This window comes from Acartia tonsa, chromosome 15, assembly GCF_053477335.1.
Source record: "Acartia tonsa isolate MP-2025a chromosome 15, ASM5347733v1, whole genome shotgun sequence".
Classification (NCBI taxonomy): domain Eukaryota; kingdom Metazoa; phylum Arthropoda; class Copepoda; order Calanoida; family Acartiidae; genus Acartia; species Acartia tonsa.
The window spans coordinates 7,448,989-7,472,600 of NC_137274.1; the positions used below are offsets into that span (position 1 = coordinate 7,448,989).

The following is a 23,612-nucleotide window of genomic DNA, read 5'->3' on the forward strand; positions in this document are numbered from 1 at the left end:
CTTTTATAGGAGCTGAGAAAATCACGTTTCCCCCAATTAATTACTGACGGACAGACAGACGGACATTCAATAATTGTAGAGTAGCCTCGCTTCTTAAAAGAGTTGTGTTAATTTATTAAAAATCTTTATATTATTACTTGGATGTTGCACCATATATTTATGTACTCGGATAAAGTTATACTTGCAGCTGGCAAAAATACTGAGGCCCATCCCCTTCCTACTGGAGGAACTGACCTATAAATCCTTATATTAAAGTAACAGGATGTTTGTCTGTGTGTTTGTATTGAAGGATCTTGCTAACCGCTGAACCGATCGGGTTCTCCTTAACAGGGTAGCTTCTCATATGTAGGTCCCGGGAAGTTTTATAATTATTTTGGGGGAGGGTACCACCATCCTCCCAAGAGAAATCACAAAAAAATAAAAAAATAAATTACGTATAGAGACTTGAACGCAACATTGAAAGGTATTGTAAAGACTTAAACGCAACATAGATAGTTAATATATTATTAAAAAACATTTAAAGTGCCACTAGAGGCCTCTAGGGGCGTAGCCGCTAGTAATGTATATTTTGACGACAAATTTCCCTTGTCAATATATCCACGTACATTCAACATCCTGTCGGAGAAATAACTTTAAGTACAAGCCATTCCCCAATGATGATAAACAAAATAACCCCTTCTGTAGATTTGAACTTTGGAAAGGACCAGTCAAAGTTAAGCTAATTTGACAACAGATTTTCCCCTGTCAATATAACCCCATTTATTCTATATTGATTGTGATAAAACTTTAGATACCAGTGTAATTTTCAGTCCAATGTCCCCTCCCTCCCTATTGAAATATTGAAATGATAATTTCCTGAATAGTTTCGTCTGTGTACTGAAAAACTCGCTCTGAAAATAAATATGGTCATTTTTGGGGGAATTTTCCATAAAATTGTCAAATGCGCTTATTATTCCAATTTATGAAACAATCTTCAACAAAATGAAGAACCAAATCAGTTCAATAATTGTTGAGATGTCAAAAGATATAATCTTACTGCACCCCTAGCATCTATAAGCTCTGTATTCAAAGGGTAGGACAATTTTAAAAATAGCCTAAAACCATCCCATCCAACACAATCACAGGACCTATTTAAATTTTCCTTAGAATGGAGATTTTAATGGTTTTAAGAATTATTAAAATCTTAGCCTAAAGACAAAAAAACCTTACTACTTCATAAAATATGGCATATTACTAGGTTTGGGCCTAATACTTTGTTGGCCGGATACCGGATATCCAGCTGATTTCTAATGCCGGATATCCGGTATCTGGCTGGATATCTGGCCAACGTTCAATGTCTGGCAAAGTACTGGACATCTAGCATTAATAATCAGCCAGATATCCAGTATCCGGATAGTATCAATATTCAGTATTCAGCAGGATATTGAAAATGGCCAGATATCTGGTCAAATTGGACATACGGCCCAACCATATATTACCTAAAGAAATGGCATTAGTCTCCAGGGTACAGACCATCCTGACCAACCAATTCAGAGTCTCCACACATATCAGAGAATAGGAGAGAGATAACCCAGCAGTGCCTCCGCTTATACTATCCCGACCTATAACCGCCAACAGAGCCGCTAGAAAAATGACAACATTGCCAAGACTTTCCAACCTGATGCCCAGCCATCTGTTGGAGTTGAGTGAGGACCAGTTACATCTGCTGTTTCTGGTCCACAGCCTCTCCGACTCATTCACAAATCTTTGTTGGGCACCAAACGCCCGGATAGAGGATGCTCCGGTCAGTGTTTCAGTGAAGTGTGCATAAATTGGGGATATGCTGATCATCTCTATCCGTCTCAGTTGCCTGGATGTTGAGATGTAGAACCTCTGGAGAATGAAATAGGTTACAGTCAATGGAAATATGGCCGCTAAGAACCAGGGCGTTGAATAACTTACTATGACAAGGACGCCAAGTACCTCTACTGCACAGTTGAGCAGGTCATCAATAGTAAATGGCATAGCTTGATCTATACAGTCAATATCTGTAGAAAACCTATTAAGAATTCTCCCAATTGGATTTGTATCGTAAAACTCCATCGGACTGTGTATCATTCGGTTGAGAAGATTTTCATGAATAACTCTAGAAGCTTTAACACATGCTAAGTAGAGGGTTAGTTCTTTAATAAATAAGAGAGCACCTTCCGTAACCCCAATAGAAGCATATATAATCATATATCTATCCCTAACTGCATTATCATCCTTATTTACATCATCAGTCCATTGTGCCAGAACTATATTTGTTCCAAGATTAAGCGTTTGACAGATGAAATATAGCAACAGAGTTATCAGCCATGTAATCCATCCTAAGGCCTTGAAATACTTGGTGAAAATAGCCCATTTGACGTTTCCGGCCAAAGCCTGTTCGTCCTCTGTCAGTCTGGCTACATCTCGTTCTGACTCAACTGGATTTTCATGATTTGTTTCTTGTAACAGATTTTTATTATGTATTTCACCACCTGATTCCAAGGAAAGTGTGGACGTAATGGACATTGTACGGGATCGAACAGAACCATTTTCAGAGAGTATTCTTCTATATGTTGATGCTCTTCTTTTCTTTACACCAACATCTTTACCAATGTCAGAAATATTGCTGTTTGTTGGTTCAGGCTTTATCACACAGTCATCTACATTATCCTCTTTAGTATTTTCTCTCAAAAACTCTGCGAAATGACCTTCATTACTCCTAAGCTGTTGATATGTTCCATCCTCAGCTATTTTTCCATCCCGGATGACAATAATTCTATCAACATGTTTTATCGCCCAAAGGTTATGTGTCACAAGCACTCTTGTTTTGTCCTTTAAAATACCATCATTGCTGATAACATTTTGAAACACATCAGCTCCTACATGTGCATCCAGAGCCGCCAAAGGATCATCAAATAGGTATACGTCTGCCTGTTGATAAACAGCTCTGGCCAACGCTACCCTCTGCTTTTGTCCACCCGAAAGATTGATGCCATTCTCTCCAATCTCAGTGGAATCTCCAGCAGGCAATTGTGTCAAATCACTTTCTAATGAACATGCCTTAATCGTTTTCTGGTAAAGTTCCTCATCCAAGGTTCCACTAAAGAGAATATTATCCTTAACGGTAAGATTTTGAATCCATGCCTGCTGAGCTACATACGCAACACTTCCAGATCTTAACACCTGTCCAGAACCATCCTGTTCCAACTCTCCCAAAATTGCAGACAGAAGAGATGATTTGCCAGCTCCTACTTGGCCCACTATAGCAACAAGTTTCCCATGCTCAATACTAAGATTAATATCTGAGAGTACAGCTTTAGCACTGTTGTCTTCATCGCTATCTTCTATTTCACTATGTGAATCAGTTTCCCCAGGGATCTAAAAGGATAGGACAATGGCCGATAAATTGATGTACATCCCCAATTATGATACATAAAACTACCCAGTCTGTAAATTACAATTAGTAGTTGAAACGTTTGGATAACTAACTTGATGAATCAAACAATCAATCCCCAATGATGTTAAACCAACAAATAAGAAAGCCTTTATAAAACTCTGTGGACTAGTGTAATAAACAGCCCATTGTCCACTCCCTCCCTGAGTTTCCCTACCCCAACAAAAAGTTCCGTTTTTTATCTCAATACAATTTTGTGCTTGGGTGGGGTATTTGAATTCTTGAGTAGTCAATTCTTCGGCGTTCAAAAAATCCTCCAATCTTTTGATAGACACAACAAGTTTGATAACAGAAATGATTGCCAGGGGCAGCAGGGCAAGGGGTGTCCGAATACTGTTGAATAGTGACAAACATACAAAAATCAGTTCAGTTGTCAAGTTATTCTCCTAAAAAAAGGGATTATTATTATCATGTTAGCTCTAACTGACTTAATTATTGGGAAAAATGCTTGATCAATTATACTTATATGAAATAACAGTCTATCTGTCTGTTTGTTTGTACTGTATGATCTCCCACTGAACCCTTGAACCCTTGAACCCTTCTCTGTCAAAACACCCAAGGATTAAAAACATCCAACAGAGAACCAACTCTCTGTAATGCACGACCTTTGTCTGAGAAGTCCCAACTGTGCATGGTAATGAGTTGTGCCTGTTTTGGGCCGAGGCATTCCCCCTACTCTAACTATTTATGTCGCACATCTGACATAGCAGCAGTAGGAACCATTTTTAACGTCTTTAGTTATGACACAGTGTCGGACCGAGATTCGAACCTATCACCTTTGTGACGACGAGCGGATGCGCCATGTGTTGAGCCATGGTCGTGGGTAAAAAAAATTGAACCTTTGAAGAGTATATAAAGGTGAAGAAAGCTGCCAGAGTCATAAGGAATGGAATGGAACTGAAGGTAAAGTTGACCAGAGACCAGAGCCGGGCTACATACCTCATAGTTGACAGTTCACTACTCCTAAATATGTGTTAAATTAGTGAGCCCCATTAATTTAGTGAGGATAATTTAGTGGGGATAATTTTGCCCCACTGTGAGCCAAAATCTTCACTATTTTGTGGTTTTAAAGATTTTTTCACTGCTCCTAAATATGGGTTAGGATACAGATAACCAGGATTTAGACATCTTTGAATTGTCCTATCAATTTCAAACTTTGCATGATGATTCCTGTGAGAGTAAGGTACGAGTTAGGAAGCGCAGTATATCAATAATAGTAACCAAAAAGTCTTTACGTCCATTAAAAAAACTGTTCCTTACCTTATATTAATTATTTCTTTAGCAAAAGGTATCTCCCAGGCGTATAACTTCAATACCTAGGCACAAAAAATGGATCAAGTGCAGTTCACAGTAATATGTTTCTGGTAACGATTATCTTCAAAAGCTATGAACTTAAAGGCTAGCTGCCTAACGGCTGAATGTACATGACATGACAAACATGTTCAGCAGCATAAGACAGCTTAAAAATAATCTGGTATAGCCAAGATCCAATAATGCACATGCAGCATATAATAAAGAGAGGGGTAGGTTTCTGGTAGAATCCGTAAAGGTGTGTGTTTTAAGACTTAAAAATAGTAGTACAACGATAATATTCACTAAATATGTGTATTTCTTATTGAAAAGAACTATAGACAAATCTTTTTTTTTAAGTTAACATAAATTTTTATCGTTCTACTACTGTTTTTTACTTATAACACATAACCTTTACGGATTTTACCAGAAACCTACCCCTCTCTTTGTACGTTCCATTGTTTGCCTATAGTAGCCTGTAAAGTTTATCGATTTTTGGAGATAATCGTTACCAGGAATATCATCAGATTCAGGATATAAAATGTTGTGCATTTTCTTTAAGTGTCTAGTCCGTCCCCCCCTCCCTTAATTATTTAAATAAATAAAAGAAGGAAGGGGGTGGTTAATTTTTTTCTATATGCCAAACCCCTGCAGGGGGTCCATATCACTGCAAGGCTACCATGTACCCAATATAAACTAACCTAACCTTACAGTTAAACACCCAAGAACCTAAAAAGCAGACTGACAGCCATGGATGTTTAATACTTTACTGAGCTCCTTAATGATGGGAAAGTTGACAAAAAGTTTCAGCCGTGTATCTTTAATAGGAGCCGAGAAAATCATGGTTCCCCCACTTTTTGTCAGACGGACGGACGTGTATTTGGAATTATAGAGTAGCTTCGCTACTAAAAATGTCTACCTTGATTCCAGATATTATTTCATTCATTAACTTTATCCTTTCATCTTTAGCCTACAATTATGGATTTATTTGTTTTGGCATGCAATAGGGCTTTGAAAACATCTTAATGATTTATGCCGTGCGATATGTTTAATAATTATTGCCTATGTATATAAATATTAAGTAATTGCAATCAGGGACGTCCGAGCTTTTATTTTTTTTGGGGGGTAAAATTTTTTTAAGGGGGGGGTAATCCATCTTTTTGGGGAGAAAATTGTTTTACCACCCCCAAAATTTTTAACCCGGGGGTAAAATTTGCTTGGGGGGGGGGGGGTAATTACCCCCCCTGAAATCTGTTGGCAGGGGTAAATTTTGTTTACCCCCCCCCCCCTCCAAATTTAACCACAGGATAAAATTTTTGGGGGGGGGTAATTTAAATTTAATTAAATATTTAGTATTTAAAATGCGCGCAAAGCGCGCAAAATTTTTTTTTGTTGCAGATTTTTTATTTAGGGGGGGGGGGTAAATACCCCCTCCTAAATGGTTGGGGGTGCCTACGGCACCCCCAGTGTAGGGGTAAATTTTAAATGGGGGAGGGGGTTAAAATGAAAAAAATTTTGGCGGTGCCTACGGCACCTCTAAATTCGATTATTTTGGGGGGGGGGGGGGGGTAATCGCCACTTTACCCCCTCCCCTTGGACGTCTATGATTGCAATGATACCATGAAAAGTTTGAAATGTCACATATTCTAAATGTTTAACCGGCGCAGCAAGGGAATTTCCCCCAAACAACAAATTCAAACGCACGAATCTTTACCGCCTATAGTAGAGACAACGCACATGAGGTGTTGGGCTTGAGTTCCCTTCCCCTTTTCTTTCTTTGCAGATTTCCCCAATGTAATGCACATGACATTTGTGGGCGTCCTAATCTAGTTAATTCATTTGCATTATGTTCCAACAAGCATTTTAAAGATTTTAGGTCACTTACAGCACATTTCATTGAGAATATCCAGCCATAAATGTTTTATGAGTGACACAAAACAGCAAGGTAAATTTTGTTATAAATTTATTTTAATACTCTTAATACTTTCCTACTTCTTTCTAATTCAACGTATTGTTGTTTTAAAGCATAAAGACATATATTTTTGGACATAGATTTGCTTGTTTAATTAAATATTCGTTATTAATCGCGATTGCCTTTAGCGATTGTAGATGTATTCCTTTGTATATGATTTTTCTTGTTCAACATGTTTAAAATGGACGTACGTACATCTTGGAAATGATTATAGAGTTGTTACACTTTCTAAATCGTGTCTAACTACAACAGGAATCACAATGCAAAGTTTGAAATCGATAGAACAATTCCAACATGCTAAATGAACTTAAAGAGCTATTACAGATGGACCAACCCTTATTATATAAAAGCTTCGCTTTTAAAAATACCTTTAGCTGTACGTCGTAATATGACTCGGCTTTGTTACTGAAAAAAAGAATAGTTGTTTATCAAATCGTATTATAGACAGCTTTTCACAGATAATAAAATGAAAAGTTTAAAATAATAAGATTAAAACTGTTTTTTAATTTAATATTTGTGGAAAATTGTCTGTAGTTCAATGCTATACAGGTTTTTTCAATAGAGCTGTTAACCGGTTCTAATCCAGCGGATATTAATCGATTTTGAAGCCATACCAGAAAAAAATCTTCCAGTTAGAAAAAGAAAATCTACGAGTACAAATTTGGAATGAAACCTTTTTTAATTTTGGTATCCTTATAATAACATAATAGGTTTTTGTATGTTTGTCTGTCTGGCTGTTTGTACCAAAAGATCTCGCTAACCGCTGAATATATGTGGTTCTCTTTTACAGGGTAGCTTCTCATAGGTCCTGGGAAGGTTTATACCTATTTTTAATTATTTTTTTAATTTTGATATCCTAATAATAAAGTAATAGGATTTTTGTATGTTTGTCTGTCTAGCTGTCTGTACCAAAGGATCTCGCTAACCGCTGATCATAGGTCCTGGGAAGGTTTATAATTTTTTGGGGGAAGGTACTCCCATTTCCAGATAGAGATTGGACAAAGGGTTGTTAATTACACTAGTCCTCAAAGTATTATGATAAGTTTCTTATTCGTTGACTTAACAACTTTGGGGACTTTAGTGATTTTTTATTGTTTTGCTCATTAAGTTCAGTATTCAACCACTATTTTTAATCTATAGAAGGGGTAATTTTGTGTATCACCATTGGGGATATACATCTAATTATCGGTCATTGTCTTATCCCTTTACATCCCTGATGCAAAGCAACTGGGACAAAATAATATTTGTTTAAATTATTAACCCTTACAGATCGGGCCCCAATTCCCACCTTAATAGATCGGGGGGGGGGGGGGGGGGGCTCCAAGTAAAACGGCGGTTGGCGGCGCAAATTAATATTTTTATCTGTTAATTATTGCTCAAGGATTTACCAAAAAAAATTATAGGTCTCTAGCTGTAATAGAAGCCACGATATTCATGATATATGTCTGTAGTAAAAGCCGGACAAAAATCGGTCATAAAGTCGGTCAGGGAGCGGTCAAACGATCATAACATCACTTTTCTCAGAAGGTCATTGATATCTAAGTATTCACCATAAAAATTTAGGTTTCTACCTTATACACAAAAGTCATAATGTAGAAATTAAGATTTATTTAGAATTTTTTCTAATTTTTTTGCTACCCAACCGACTTTGACCGGACACCACGACCGACACAGACCAGATATCCTAATAAAATTAACTCTTGCCGACGTATAATTACTAAACTTAAAAAGTCATGAAGTTACAGCTCTCCGTCTTACCTACAAAAAAAATGAGATTGAAAAAAACTAGAGGGGGGGGGGGCTCTTAGAGCCCCCCCCCCCCCCGATCTGTAAGGGTTAATTTATAATATTATTTCAACACAAGAAGACGACATTTCAAGTTACATAATTTTACGCGGCAATCACACACCATGTTTTACCTAGTGTAGATATTGAGAGGAATCATGAACAAGAGCACACCAACAGCAGCAAAAATGGAAACTCCTGCAACAATAAGATAATCAGGTCAAGGCAGGCTGGCAAGGAGATGAAGTCCCAGAAAATGCCATTTTTCGCGGTAATACGAGTTCATGCGTCATGTTGGAACATTGACGTAAATTTTAAATACCAGATTTCGGGATTTAAGAAAAAAATATCCGTATACCTTTCTGTCTCTCTATATCTGTATGTCTGTCTTACCTAATTGGAACTAAAGGAGGGTAAACGCTACCAGTATCTCAACATGAGCCACCATCATGTCTGTCTGTCTGTGTGTGTGTCTGTCTATCTATCTATCTACCTGTCTTACCTAACTGAAGGTAGAGGAGGGTTGAAGCTACCAGTATCTCAACATGAGCCACCATCATGTCTGTCTGTCTACATGTCTGTGAATCTGCCTGTATGTCTGGTTGTCTGTCTGTCTGTCTATCTGTCTGTCTATCTGTCTATCTGTCTATCTGTCTATCTATCTATCTGTCTTCCTTACCTATCTAAAGGAAAAACATCTACATATATGTATGTGTGTCTGTCTGTCTGTCTATGTATCTGTTAGTCTGTCTATTTGTCTGTCTACATATTTGGTGGTATGTCTGTCTTTCTGTCTATTTGTATGTCTGTCTGTCTGTCTGTCTATATGTCCGTCTGTGTGTATGTCTGTCTGTATGTCTGTCTATATGTATGTCTGGTTGTCTGTCTATCTGTCTATATGTCTTACCTAACTGAAGGTAAAGAAGGGTAAAAGCAACCAGAATCTCAACAGGAGCCACCATCATGTCTATCTGTTTATCTATCTGTCTATCTGCCTGTATGTCTGTCTGTCTATCTGTCTGTCTGTCTGTCTGTCTGAATATCTTTCTGTCTATCTATATGTCTGTCTATCTGTCTGTCTATATGTTTGTCTACATGTCTGTGTGTCCGACTGTCTAAATATCTTTGTATCTATATGTCTATTGATCATGTCTGCCTGTCTGTGTATCTGCCTGTATGTCTATATGTCTGTCTATTTGTCTACCTGTCTTACCTAACTGAAGATAAAGCAGGGTAAAAGCCACCAGAATCTCAACAGGAGCCACCATCATGAAGTAGGAGAAGGGAATTGTATCAATGAGCCTCTGAAAAAATAAACAAGCTTTACAACAATGGCAATGCTCAACAAATCTGTCTATCTGTCTACCTATCTATCTGTCTGTCTGTATAACCTGAGCATCCACAAAGATATGATAAGTAATCTCTCCCATGGTGAATTTTATCTTGTCTGTCTGTCTACCTATATGTCTGTCTGTCTTGCTGTCTGTCTATCTGTCTGTCAATCTGTTTGTATAACCTGGGCATCCACAGAGATATGATTAGTAATCTCTCCTATAGTGAATTTTATCTTGTCTGTCTGTCTACCTATATGTCTGTCTGTCTGTATACCAGTCTGTCTGTCTGTTTGTCTGTCTGTCTGTTTGTCTGTCTGTCTGTATAACCTGGGCATCCACAGAGATATGATTAGTAATTTCTCCAGTAGTGAATTTCTTCCTAGCAGAGTTGCTCAACCTCAGAGATTTTCTAACATAAAATTTTTTAAAAAATTTCTGCAACAAAAATCCACCCTCCTAGGAAAAATGGCCCATAGAAAACCTAACCCCCCCAAAACAATTTCCTTCTACTTTAAAAAAAAACAAAATTAAAAGTGCAGTATCGACATTCTAACCCCTTTCCCCTCCATATCTTCCCTAGAGTGCCCCTAGATGCCTCTAGGGGCGTAAAGACAAATTAAAAAAAATTTTCCTACACTACCCAATATTTTCACATGCTACCAAATATTTTCCCACGTTACCCAATATTTTCCCAAAATACCAATTATTTTCCCATGCTACCCAATAATTTCACACGCTACCAAGTATTTTCCCACGCAACCAAATATTTTCTCGCGTTACCATGCTAAACCTTACCTGTAGACAGCTGTTATAATAGCTATATGACTTTGCTTGGCTGATATACAAACCATCCGTAATCCATTATGATCTAAATAACAACAATAATAGTTTTCTGGAGACTTTTTGAACTGAAATAATAAGGTTTTTGTCTTTTAAAGCATGACCGAAAGATAGACTGACATATATATATTAGAAATCTTGACTAAAATTTTAGCTATCTATCTAAAATAGCAGTTGAGAAAATCACATTTCCACAACAAAAAGGTTTTTTTTTAAGCATAACGTATTGAGTAGTTGCACATTTATGGCGCAACTTTTCCTGATATTCGAACTTATCACCTCCCCAGTTATATGATAAAACTCTTACCAAGAAGGGTTGCTATAGAATTAGTAAGAAACAAAGTACCAGCATACAAATATCCTCTCCATACTGGTTCATCCTAATATAGAGTGGATATAGAATTAGTAAGAAACAAAGTACCAGTATACAGATATCCATACTGGCTCATCCTAATATAGAGTGGATATAGAATTAGTAAGAAACAAAGTACCAGCATACAGATATCCATACTGGTTAATCCTAATATAGAGTGGATATAGAATTAGTAAGAAACAAAGTACCAGTATACAGATATCCATACTGGTTCATCCTAATATAGAGTGGAAATAGAATTAGTAAGAAACAAAGTACCAGCATACAGATATCCTCTCCATACTGGCTCATCCTAATATAGAGTGGATATAGAATTAGTAAGAAACAAAGTACCAGCATACATATATCCTCTCCATACTGGTTCATCCTAATATAGAGTGGATATAGAATTAGTAAGAAACAAAGTATTAGCATACAGATATCCTCTCCATACTGGTTCATCCTAATATAGAGTGGATAAAGAATTAGTAAGAAACAAAGTACCAGTATATAGATATCCTTACTAGTTCATCCTAATATAGAGTGGATATAGAATTAGTAAGAAACAAAGTACCAGCATACAGATATCCTCTCCATACTGGTTCATCCTAATATAGAGTGGATATAGAATTAGTAAGAAACAAAGTACCAGTATACAGATATCCATACTGGTTCATCCTAATATAGAGTGGATATAGAATTAGTAAGAAACAAAGTACCAGCATACAGATATCCATACTGGTTCATCCTAATATAGAGTGGATATAGAATTAGTAAGAAACAAAGTACCAGTATACAGATATCCATACTGGCTCATCCTAATATAGAGTGGATATAGAATTAGTAAGAAACAAAGTACCAGTATACAGATATCCATAATGGTTCATCCTAATATAGAGTGGAAATAGAATTAGTAAGAAACAAAGTACCAGCATACAGATATCCATACTGGTTCATCCTAATATAGAGTGGATATAGAATTAGTAAGAAACAAAGTACCAGTATACAGATATCCATACTGGTTCATCCTAATATAGAGTGGATATAGAATTAGTAAGAAACAAAGTACCAGCATACAGATATCCATACTGGTTCATCCTAATATAGAGTGGATATAGAATTAGTAAGAAACAAAGTACCAGTATACAGATATCCATAATGGTTCATCCTAATATAGAGTGGAAATAGAATTAGTAAGAAACAAAGTACCAGTATACAGATATCCATACTGGTTCATCCTAATATAGAGTGGATATAGAATTAGTAAGAAACAAAGTACCAGTATACAGATATCCATACTGGCTCATCCTAATATAGAGTGGATATAGAATTAGTAAGAAACAAAGTACCAGTATACAGATATCCATACTGGTTCATCCTAATATAGAGTGGATATAGAATTAGTAAGAAACAAAGTACCAGCATACAGATATCCATACTGGTTAATCCTAATATAGAGTGGATATAGAATTAGTAAGAAACAAAGTACCAGCATACAGATATCCATACTGGTTCATCCTAATATAGAGTGGATATAGAATTAGTAAGAAACAAAGTACCAGCATACATATATCCTCTCCATACTGGTTCATCCTAATATAGAGTGGATATAGAATTAGTAAGAAACAAAGTATTAGCATACAGATATCCTCTCCATACTGGTTCATCCTAATATAGAGTGGATAAAGAATTAGTAAGAAACAAAGTACCAGTATATAGATATCCTTACTAGTTCATCCTAATATAGAGTGGATATAGAATTAGTAAGAAACAAAGTACCAGCATACATATATCCTCTCCATACTGGTTCATCCTAATATAGAGTGGATATAGAATTAGTAAGAAACAAAGTATTAGCATACAGATATCCTCTCCATACTGGTTCATCCTAATATAGAGTGGATAAAGAATTAGTAAGAAACAAAGTACCAGTATATAGATATCCTTACTAGTTCATCCTAATATAGAGTGGATATAGAATTAGTAAGAAACAAAGTACCAGCATACAGATATCCATACTGGCTCATCCTAATATAGAGTGGATATAGAATTAGTAAGAAACAAAGTACCAGTATACAGATATCCATACTAGTTCATCCTAATATAGAGTGGATATAGAATTAGTAAGAAACAAAGTACCAGCATACAGATATCCTCTCCATACTGGTTCATCCTAATATAGAGTGGATATAGAATTAGTAAGAAACAAAGTACCAGCATACAGATATCCTCAAGATAAAGAGACTCTATGGGGCTTTGTGTCGCTTCGGGTACTAGACCACTCTCCATACACCTTGAAAGATACTCTGCTTGTAATTGCGGTGTAAAGCGTTTATTCGTCCATCAGACAACCAACTCTCTGAGATGCAGGACCTTTGTCTGAGAAGTCCCAACTGTGCATGGTAACGAGTTGCGCCTGTTTTGGGCCAAGACATTTCCGCCCACTCTAACTTTTTAAGTCGTGCATTTGACATAGTAGCAGTGGGAACCATTAATAACGTCTTTAGTTATGACGCGCTGTCGGACCGAGATTCGAACCTATCACCTTCCCGACTACGGCGGATGCGCTACGTGTTGAGCCACGATCGCAGCGCTGATATTACTGGAAGAGGGCTGCGGCCCACTACAATTACTCTACCTTATTTTCAATAAATCTGATCATAATATTCACCTCTAGGGGCGTAGTTAAATGAATAATGTATTATTATCTCATATTCATTCGAATCCGGTGGATAGGAACCGGTTCTCATCCATACAAAAAAAAATATGTCTAGTGTCTAGCATTGTATTATAAACTGGTTTTAATCTTATAACTATATGTTTTATATCCGCGGAAAGCTGTTTATAGTACGCTGCGAAAAATAACTATCCGTTACCTTATTTTCAATAAATCTGATCATAATCTTGACCAACATGGGAGCACAAAACACAAACACAAGCCTGAAAAAAAGGGAACATGAGCTTTCGCAATATTCTGTAAAATTCTGAATAAGGTCCCAGTCAAATGCGCTTATTAAGTCTAACTGTTCTTAATGTTGACAAAACGATCATAGTACAATTCAACGTATAATTAAAAACAGTTTGACCTAATAAGCGCATTTGACTGGAATCTTAATCATAACTTTATGGAATTTTGCAAAACCTATTTTTCCCTTATATTTCCAATATGGCTAAGGATTCGATAAATATCCGCTGGATTATAACCGGTTCTAAGGCATACTGAAAGAAACACATAGGAAATAATTAGGATCAAGTCAAGCAGAGTGTGCCAAACACAACAAGTAAAACAGAGTTAACCCAAAATTTCACCAAGTAAAACATAGTATGCCAATATTTCATCAAGTAAGGCAGAGTATGCCATTATTTTAGAAAAAAAGTTTTAAAATGACATACTGACGGTAAGAAAAGGTGAACTATTAAGTAGCTTTGCTACTTATATGATCATGACTCTGGATTTAAGAATATTCATTTAAGTCTAATATTTATTATAAAGGCTTTATTTCTTTATTATTTCTTTTATTACAACTATCAACCTACAAATTTACTACTTAATGTACGCAAAATTTATAAACTAGCAGCTGCGTCCCTAGCATCTAGGGGCTCTCTATTCCAAGTGGTAGAAAAGTTACGAAAAATAGCTTTAAACCATTAAAATTTCAAAATAAAGGATCTCAATAATCGCTGAAAATTTATTGTCAAAAAAGTAAAAAATCTCGTTTGAAATGGACGTACGGACTTTATGGTAACGATTATAGAGTTGCTTTCTAAATCGTACCTAACTGTTATAGGATGCAAAGTTTAAATTCGATAGCTCAATTCTAACCTGTTTAAATTGACGAAAAGAGCTAACTGTAACAGATGTACGGACAGACCCTAATTATAGAAAAGCTTTGCTTTTAAAAAAATAGACTAAAACCTGACTAGGAAGATAAACATGCCAATGAAGTAGTGCTGTGAAAAACATCTGAAGAGGCAACTCCATAATTTCAACCTTTTTCCAAGATTTCTAGAATTAAAAGAAATCTTTATCTTAAGAAGAGATCTAAAGGGATAAGACAATTGTCGTTGAACTGATGTACATTAACATTGATGATACACAATGCTACCTTTTTTGTTGATTAGAATTAGTAGTTGAAACGTTTGGACACCCATTTTAATGAACCAACCAATCAAAATTCAATAAAGTCCCCACAGTTGTTAAGGCAACGAATAAGAAAATGTTATTTTATAAATCTTTGGGACTAGTGTAATAAACAGCTCAATGTCCCCTCCCTCCTTGGATCTTAGGGGATATGACAATAGGTAATAAATTGATGTACATTTCCAATAATGATAAACAAAATATACCCCTCTATGGGTTGAAAAGTTAGGGCACTCTAATCTTGTACTAACCAATCAAAATATAATAGTACCCAAAGTTTTTGAGTCAATTTATAAGAGAATAGTTATTTCTCGCATCGTATTATAAACAGTTTTCCGCGGATATAGAATGTACAATTATAATGAATACAAGAATAGTTATTTCTCGCACCGTATTATAAACAGCTTTCCGCGGATATAGAATGTACAATTATAATGAATACAAGAATAGTTATTTCTCGCACTGTATTATAAACAGCTTTCCGCAGATATAGAATGTACAATTATAATGAATACAAGAATAGTTATTTCTCGCATCGTATTATAAACAGCTTTCCGCGGATATAGAATGTACAATTATAATGAATACAAGAATAGTTATTTCTTGCATCGTATTATAAACGGCTTTCCTGGGATATAGAATGTACAATTATAAGAATAAAACCAGTTTTTAAGCCCCTAGGTGCTGAAGGCACGGACTAAAAAACATGTTTAAATCTTATGATTGTACATTTTATATTCCTAGTAAGCTAGATATAATACGATGCTAGACATAGTTTTTTCATATGGATGAGAACTGGTTCCTATCTACCATATTCAAATGAATACGAGAAACAAATATATAAAATTTACACAAAAAATTGAATGCAGGGAGGGAGGGGACAATGTCGTCTTCTTGTGTTGAAATAATATTATTAAATTAAAATAGAACTAAAAATTTTACCTGTGTTTTAATTCTTCTTTCTTGAATATTTCAGCATTCTCTGGGATACTTGTCTACAAGAAAATATTTATTTCTTGCACTATATTATAAACATTAAAGATTATAAGCTTAAAACCAGTTTTTTTGACCCGGGATGCAGAAGGCATGGGCTAAAAAACCTGATTTTAATCTTATAATTGTACATTTTTATATTCGAAAACAGAAAACTGGATATAATACGATGCTAGACATAGTTTTTTCGTATAGATGAGAACCGGATATTAATTGGCTTCGAATAAATACAAGAATATTCATTCCAGTATAACTTTGAAACCGATTAGTATCCGCTAGATTAGAACCGGTTCTCAGTCACAATGAAAAATTGTGTATAGCATAAAATTATAGACAATTTTCAACGAATTTTAAAATAAAAAAAAACATAAGATTAGTACCAGTTATTTTAGCCAAAGCCTTCAGGGCTATTAAAACATGTTTTAATCAATTTATTAACTGCAAAAAACTGTCTATAATACGATGCGATAATTAACTATTCATTTATAATCCCTTAACAACCTTGGGGAATTTCATTGTATTTGATTGGTCAGATTATGTAGTTAAATGTCTAAACGATTCAACCACTAACTGTAATCTACAAAAGGGTATTTTTGTGTATCAGCAATCATAATTGGTATGTATATCAATTTATCGACCATTGTCTTAAATCCCTGAGGCATAAACCCTAAATAAAATGGATATAAAGCGATAAGACAATGACCAATAAATTGATGTACATCCCCAATGGTCATAAACAAAATTATCCCTTCTGAAGATTACAATTAATGGTTGAAACGTTTGGATACTTAATAAACCAACTAATCAAAATCTAATAAAAAGTGCCAAAAGTTGTCACCTTAATGTCCAGCTCTGGAACATTATCCAGCTCCAGGAGAGATCTCAACGGGATAAGACAATTGGTGTGCAATTGCTGCGTGAAATTATGTATCTTACAATGTCGTCTTCTTGTGTTGAAATAATATTATTAATTGATCAAAATATCACCTTGATGTCCAGCTCTGGAACATTATCAAGCTCTAGGGGGGTTCTCCACCCCTGGTACACCAGTCCTGTATACCAACTAGAACAAGAATATATTCAATACGATAAAAAGAAGTTTTTCATACTCTGCTTCGAAATTGTTGTTACGCTGTAGGGAATGAATTGATACTAAAAAAAGGAAATGGCTTTGTATAGTAATAGTTATTTGGTTATATAGTACTACATAGTGTTATATATTCATTATGTTAATACAGCACACTTACGGGTCCAGGACCAATAGTCCCCAGCATATAAATTGATTACCTAGTCAATTACCTCTTAGGGGCAGAGATGCTGTCCATGACATGAAATGCCATGGTCAATCAACCAAGGGGAGCCAAATGTCTCCTTTTCTGTCCAAGCACCCAAGGTATTAGGTTAAGTAACACCCATCAGACAACCAACCCTTTTATTGCACAACCTTTGTCACACACTTGACATAGAAGCAGTAGGAACGATTTTTAACATATTTAGTTATGACGTGGTGTTAGGCCAAGATTCAAACCTATCACCTCAAAATAGCAGTTGAGAAAATCTCATTTCTCCAACAATAAGGTTTTTATCTTTTTAAGCATGACCAACACACAGATGGACAAAAAATATGTAAAGCAGATCCATATAGATACTAGGAATCTTGACACAACAAACGCACATCGACAAAATTTTTGATAGAGTTAGGCCGGATACGTTTTTAGCCGGATACAGGATAGTTTCAATATCCAGCATCTGACCTGATTCCTGAAAAACCGGATATCTGGCCATCCCTACTTTTTGGGTACTTATATTTTTGGGTACCCAAAGGCCATAGAAATGATGAGAGACCATTGAATTTTTTTTTAATTGGTGGAATAACCGAACACTAGAGGAATTTTTGTATTTATAATGGGGTAGTTATTTTTTATGACTAATCCCTACTGGAGCTATAACAGTTCTCAATATTACCTAACCTAACTTGACCTTAAGTAATAAAGAAACAAACTAAAATGCCCTTCCCCATTTTTTTATTTAAAATTGTAACATGTCTAACACCATTCCTGTACACCAACTAGGGAAATTTAAAACAAGGGTTATAGACAAATCTAAAAGTAGTGAAGCAAAAAAAACAAGTATAAGAATTTAAGGAGATTTAAAGAGCATTTCTTAAAGAAAAAAAAATTATTTATTTGAGATAAAATTCTCATTTTATTAATATTTTTTTTATTATTTAAATTACCTACTGGTTGCTCAGAACAATGACATATTTAATTTTGATATCTAAACAAACAGACGGATGAATGGACAGAAGGACAGAGAGGCCGAACATCAGACAGACGAACACTCATACAGACAAAGTATGTGTTTAGCAATAATTCTAACATGTTTAAAATAAGTATAAAAGCTATCTGTTACAGATGTACGGACAGACAGATGTACAGACAAACAGACGGACAGAAGGACAAATGGACAGACATACATACCTGAAGAAAATAGTGGATATAACAGAGGCTTTAGTCTCCAACGGGGAATCAGGGGGTAGAACATGAGTGTTGGAAAAGGCCTGCAGGGAACAATTATTAATTTTGTTCAATCACAGTACAATTGGTGTGCGATTGCTGCGTAAAATTATGTAACATAAATGTCGTCTTCTTGTGTTGAAATAATATTATGAATTAATAAGTTAAACAAATATAATCTTGTTACAGTTGCTTTGCATCAGGGATCTAAAGGAATAAGACAATGGCCAATGCAAATTTAGAGCAGAATCCACTTACATACCCCCCTACTCAATTAAGTACCCTAAAGGCCTCTTGGGGCGTATCCGCACGTAAGTATATAATATAAAGTACAGATTTTTAAAATTTCTAATTATATTAATAATTTCCTGAAGTGCAGCGCTCAAGAAAATCAGAACAAATCTTTAGAAATTATTATCAGCAATTATTATTTATATCCAGAGCTGGATCTTTAAATCATTTTGATGGTGCGCTATATCGGGGTGCGCCAAATTTCAACAGCGCGGCATTTCACACAATGCTGTGCTCTCATTGGTGGAAAGTTGGATCGGCCCGATATGGCGCACCATCAAAATGATTTAAAGATCCAGCTCAGGGATCATAAGGGATAAGACAATGGATAATAAATTCATGTGCATACCCTAAATGATGTTTAACAAAACTATCCCATAGGGTTGGGTCGGATATCCGGTCTGGCCAGATATTCGGTCATTTTTAATATCTGGCCGGATATCGGATATTAAAACTATCCGGTTACATGATATCTAGCTGATTTTTGACGCAAGATATGCGGTTATCCGGCCGAATATCCGGTAATTTTCCGGATATCAAACGTTGGCCAGATATCCAGCCGGAACAGGATATCTGGCATTAGAAATCAGCCGGATATCCGGTATCCGGCTAAAATAGTATCCAGCCCAACCCTACTATCCCACTCTTCTGTAGATTAGAATTATTGTTGGATAAGTTCAGAATTTGTAAAACCCAGTCAAGAATAATAAAAGTACCCAAAAAAATCATATAGGTACTAGATGGAATAATATTCCATTGTCTCCTCCATCAAAGATTTTTAAGAACCCCTAAAGGAAGAGGTAGGTTTCTGGTAAAATCCGTAAAGGTTATGTGTTATAAGTTAAAAACAGTAGTAGAACGATAAAAATTTATGTTAACTTTAAAAAAAAAATTTGTCTATAGTTCTTTTCAATAAGAAATACACATAATTAATGAATATTATCGCTCTACTACTAATTTTAAGCCTTAAAACACACACCTTTACGGATTCTACCAGAAACCGAAACCTACCTCTTAATTCCTTTCAATTTATTTAAAAATATGGAGGGGGGGGGGGTGTGATTTTCTGTGATTAACTTTTAGGGAAATCATCGATATAGACAAACAGACGGACGGACAGACTGACGATACCTGTAAAATTACTAACCTTTGCTTTTTGAAACAAATATAAAAGTAAATTGATGTCTGTCTGTAAATATTGATGGACCTTTCTAACTGCAGAACCGATATGGTTCTCCTTTACAATGTAGCTTCTCATAGGTCCAGGGAGAGTTTGTAACTATTTTGAGGGAGAGTACTATCCACTAGACTATATAAGTTTGAAGGAATTTTAATTAATATAATAGATTTGAAATCTGCATAAAATTTTAAGGTTTTTTTTTTATAAAATTCGTTTTTTATATAATTCTTTATTTAAAGGCGCAAATACGATTTAAGTTAATTAATTTTGACATCTGTGATTGGTGGATTGAAAACTATCTGCGCTCTGATTGGAGAAGCTTAAGTGTCGTACATCATTCAACCAATTAGAGCGCGGGTAGGTTTCAATCTAGCTTTCCTATTGGTCAAAATAAATTAACTTAAATCGTATTTGCGCCGTTAAATAAAGAATCAAATAAAAAACGAATTTTATAAAAAAAACCTTAAAATTTTGTGCAGGTTTCAAATCTATTGTATTAATTAAAATTCCTTCAAACTTATATAGTCTACTATCCACCCTCACAAAAGAAACAAATATCCCCCCACAAAGAAATTTTAAGTATAGTCCCTTTAGTTGCAACGCCTCTTCAAGGGCGTTTTGTTGTGTTTAAACAGTAGCTTTTCTCCTATTTCCAACCTCTGCGGGGGGCTCTAACCCTGCTGGGCAATCACCTAACCTTAATAACCTATAAAAGCAACTGTGAAAGTATGACGAATCGCCCCTTAGGAGGCGTTGCCTGGAAAGGGACTATACTAAAAATTTAAATTAAAAAAAAAAATAGTTTGCCCCTAGACGCCTCTAAGGGAGTAGCCGCTAGTAAAAATAAATTGCTATAATTCCTTGAAATAATTATGGAATGATAATTTTCTTGATGAGGTGTTTCTGAATCAATTATACCCTCCACAGAAATCTTTAAGCCTGAAATAAATAGTTATTTATCGCATCGTATAAACAGCTGTTCGCGGATATAAAATGTACAATTATAAAATTAAAACTAGTTCCTTTTAGCCATGAGATATCGAAAGCACAGGCTGCAAAAACTGGTTTTAATCCTATGATTTTGTATATTCTTATAATCGTAGAAAAATAGAAATTTTATGAGGATGGACATAATTTTTCAGTATGGCTGAGAACCGCTTCTAATCCACTGGAAATTACTCAATACTTTTACTTGTATCTTATGCAAGATTTTTCTGTTCTCTAATAAAAAAAAACAAGGCTGACAACATCTATAAATAGCAAAGCACAAAAAGAATACGGACAAGGAGATTTAAAAAGCATTTGTTAAAATAAAGAATTAATTCATTGGAGAAAAAATCACAAAACCTTTCTTTCACACAGAAATCTTTAATCCCGAAACAAAAAAAGGATTCGTTGGCTTAAAAACTTTGTGGACTTTAGTGAATATTGATTGGTTAGTTGTATAATTTGAGTGTTCTTACGTTTCAACCACTAATTATAATCTACAGATGGGGTAATTTTGCGTGTCATCATTGGAGATGTACATCAATTTATCGACCATTGTCTTATCCCTTTAGATCCCTGATGAAAAGCAACTGTAACAAAATAATATTTGTTTAAATTATTAATTCATAATATTATTTCAACACAAGAAGACGACATTCTAAGTTACATAATTTTACGCGGCAATACCTGGTATAGAGACCACAACCATGAGACACCAGAACACAGTGTTGTATACTAAATATAACAATTATTCCAGTATGGTATTGAAACCGATTAATATCCAGTGGATTAGAACCGGTTCGCAGTCATACTTGGGGTTAACCAACTTGTTTTAATCCGCGGAAAGCTGTCTATAATACGATGCGATATATAACTATAACTTTAATTGTACAGTTCTAGAAGTTTTGACTGTGGATGGTGATGAGTTGCTCCCTTTTTTTGGGCCAAGGTATTTCCAATACTCTAATTAACTGACATAGTAGAAGTAGGAATCATTTTTAATGTCTTTAGTTATGACGCGGTGTTAAGTTTAGATAGAAACCTATTACCTTCCCGACTAATATACACTCTATACCTAACATACTAAAAAAAAATGTCCCCTTTAGATTAGTAAATTGACTCGAGAAGCAAGAATAGTTATTTCTCGCATCGTATTATAAACGGCTTTCTGCGGATTAAGAATGTACAATTATAAGATTAAAACCAGTTTTTTTACCCCGAGGTGCCGAAGGCACGGGCTAAAAAACTGGTTTTAATCTTATGATTGTACATTTTTATATTCGTAGAAAGCTGGATATAATACGATGCTAGACATAGTTTTTTTTCGTATGGATGAGAACCGGTTCCTATCCACCGGATTCGAATGAATATGAGAAAGAATCATACACCCCCTTCTAAATGACTATGTATTTTTTTTTAAACATAAAACTTTGAAAATTAACAGTATTTATATAGAAACACAGATTCCCCCTAGTTTGGCTGGTTTTAGGCTATTTTTTTTATCCTACCCCATCCCTTAAAATACAGAGCCCACAGATGCTAGGGGCGTAATCGCTAGTAGTTATAATAAAGTAACAGGAAGTATGTTTGTCTGTCTGTACCGAAAGATCTCGCTAACCACTGAACCGATTGAGTTCTCCTTTGCAAGGTAGCTTCTCATAGGTCCCGGGAAGGTTTATAACTATTTTGGGAGACGGTACCACCACCCTCTCAAGAGAGATTACAAAAAAATATTCTCGCTTTTCAGAGAGACTTGAAAGCAACATTTCTCAAATTAGATATTTGAAATAAAAAAAAAACATTAAAAGTACCACAAGAGGCCTCTAGGGGCGTAGCCGATAATAACATAATTGATGAAAATTTATAAAGATGGTATTTTTTGCGTAATTTCGTAAAATTAGGTGAAAGCTCCCAGTCAAATGCGCTTATTAAGTCAAGCTGATCCTAATTATAACAAAATGCATTATAGCCAAAACAATGGCTGATAAATTAATGTACATCCCCAATGAAAATACACAAAATTACCCGTTCTGTAGCATAAATTAATTGTTGAAACGTTTGAACACTTAACTTAATGAAGCAACCAATCAAAGTTTACTTTAGTCCCCAAAGTTGTTAAGCCAAAGAATAAGAAAACCTTATTATAAAACTTTGGGGACTAGTGTAATAAACAGCCCATTGTCCTCTCTCTCTCTGACTCCTAAGTGCCAAACTCGTTTCAAGCATTTAAAAGTTTATTCAACAAAAATCTAACAAATACTAAAAAAACGAGGATGACAACATCCATAAAAGCAAAGCTCTAAAACGGTAGGACAGATGAACATTAACTCATGTAGAGTGTCAGAACTTAATATACAAAATATAGATATATAATTTTGACAAAATTATACATCAATTTGTTGCAAAACTGCTTAAATTTAGGATAATGTTTAAGACTTGATTATAGAGTTGCTTCGCTTATAATATTG

General features: G+C 35.2%; 1 protein-coding gene across 1 annotated transcript in view; it reads right to left on the reverse strand.

Moving 5' to 3' along the window:
• The window catches only part of LOC145307676 (multidrug resistance-associated protein 1-like), a 40,872-nt gene that overhangs the window by 13,319 nt on the left and 3,941 nt on the right, over positions 1-23,612 (reverse strand). The window contains exons 5-24 of the mRNA XM_080150166.1: positions 21,832-21,879; positions 21,018-21,096; positions 19,054-19,088; positions 18,651-18,729; positions 17,158-17,233; positions 16,120-16,172; positions 14,953-15,042; positions 13,913-13,976; positions 10,992-11,064; positions 10,640-10,712; positions 10,172-10,253; positions 9,724-9,814; positions 8,645-8,708; positions 7,094-7,130; positions 5,673-5,723; positions 4,724-4,779; positions 4,303-4,426; positions 3,621-3,849; positions 1,479-3,338; positions 853-890 (exon numbers count right to left, since the gene is read on the reverse strand). Of these exons, the coding sequence (XP_080006292.1) occupies positions 853-890; positions 1,479-3,338; positions 3,621-3,849; positions 4,303-4,426; positions 4,724-4,779; positions 5,673-5,723; positions 7,094-7,130; positions 8,645-8,708; positions 9,724-9,814; positions 10,172-10,253; positions 10,640-10,712; positions 10,992-11,064; positions 13,913-13,976; positions 14,953-15,042; positions 16,120-16,172; positions 17,158-17,233; positions 18,651-18,729; positions 19,054-19,088; positions 21,018-21,096; positions 21,832-21,879 (3,302 nt within the window). The remainder of the gene's footprint in view (positions 1-852; positions 891-1,478; positions 3,339-3,620; positions 3,850-4,302; positions 4,427-4,723; positions 4,780-5,672; positions 5,724-7,093; positions 7,131-8,644; positions 8,709-9,723; positions 9,815-10,171; positions 10,254-10,639; positions 10,713-10,991; positions 11,065-13,912; positions 13,977-14,952; positions 15,043-16,119; positions 16,173-17,157; positions 17,234-18,650; positions 18,730-19,053; positions 19,089-21,017; positions 21,097-21,831; positions 21,880-23,612) is intronic.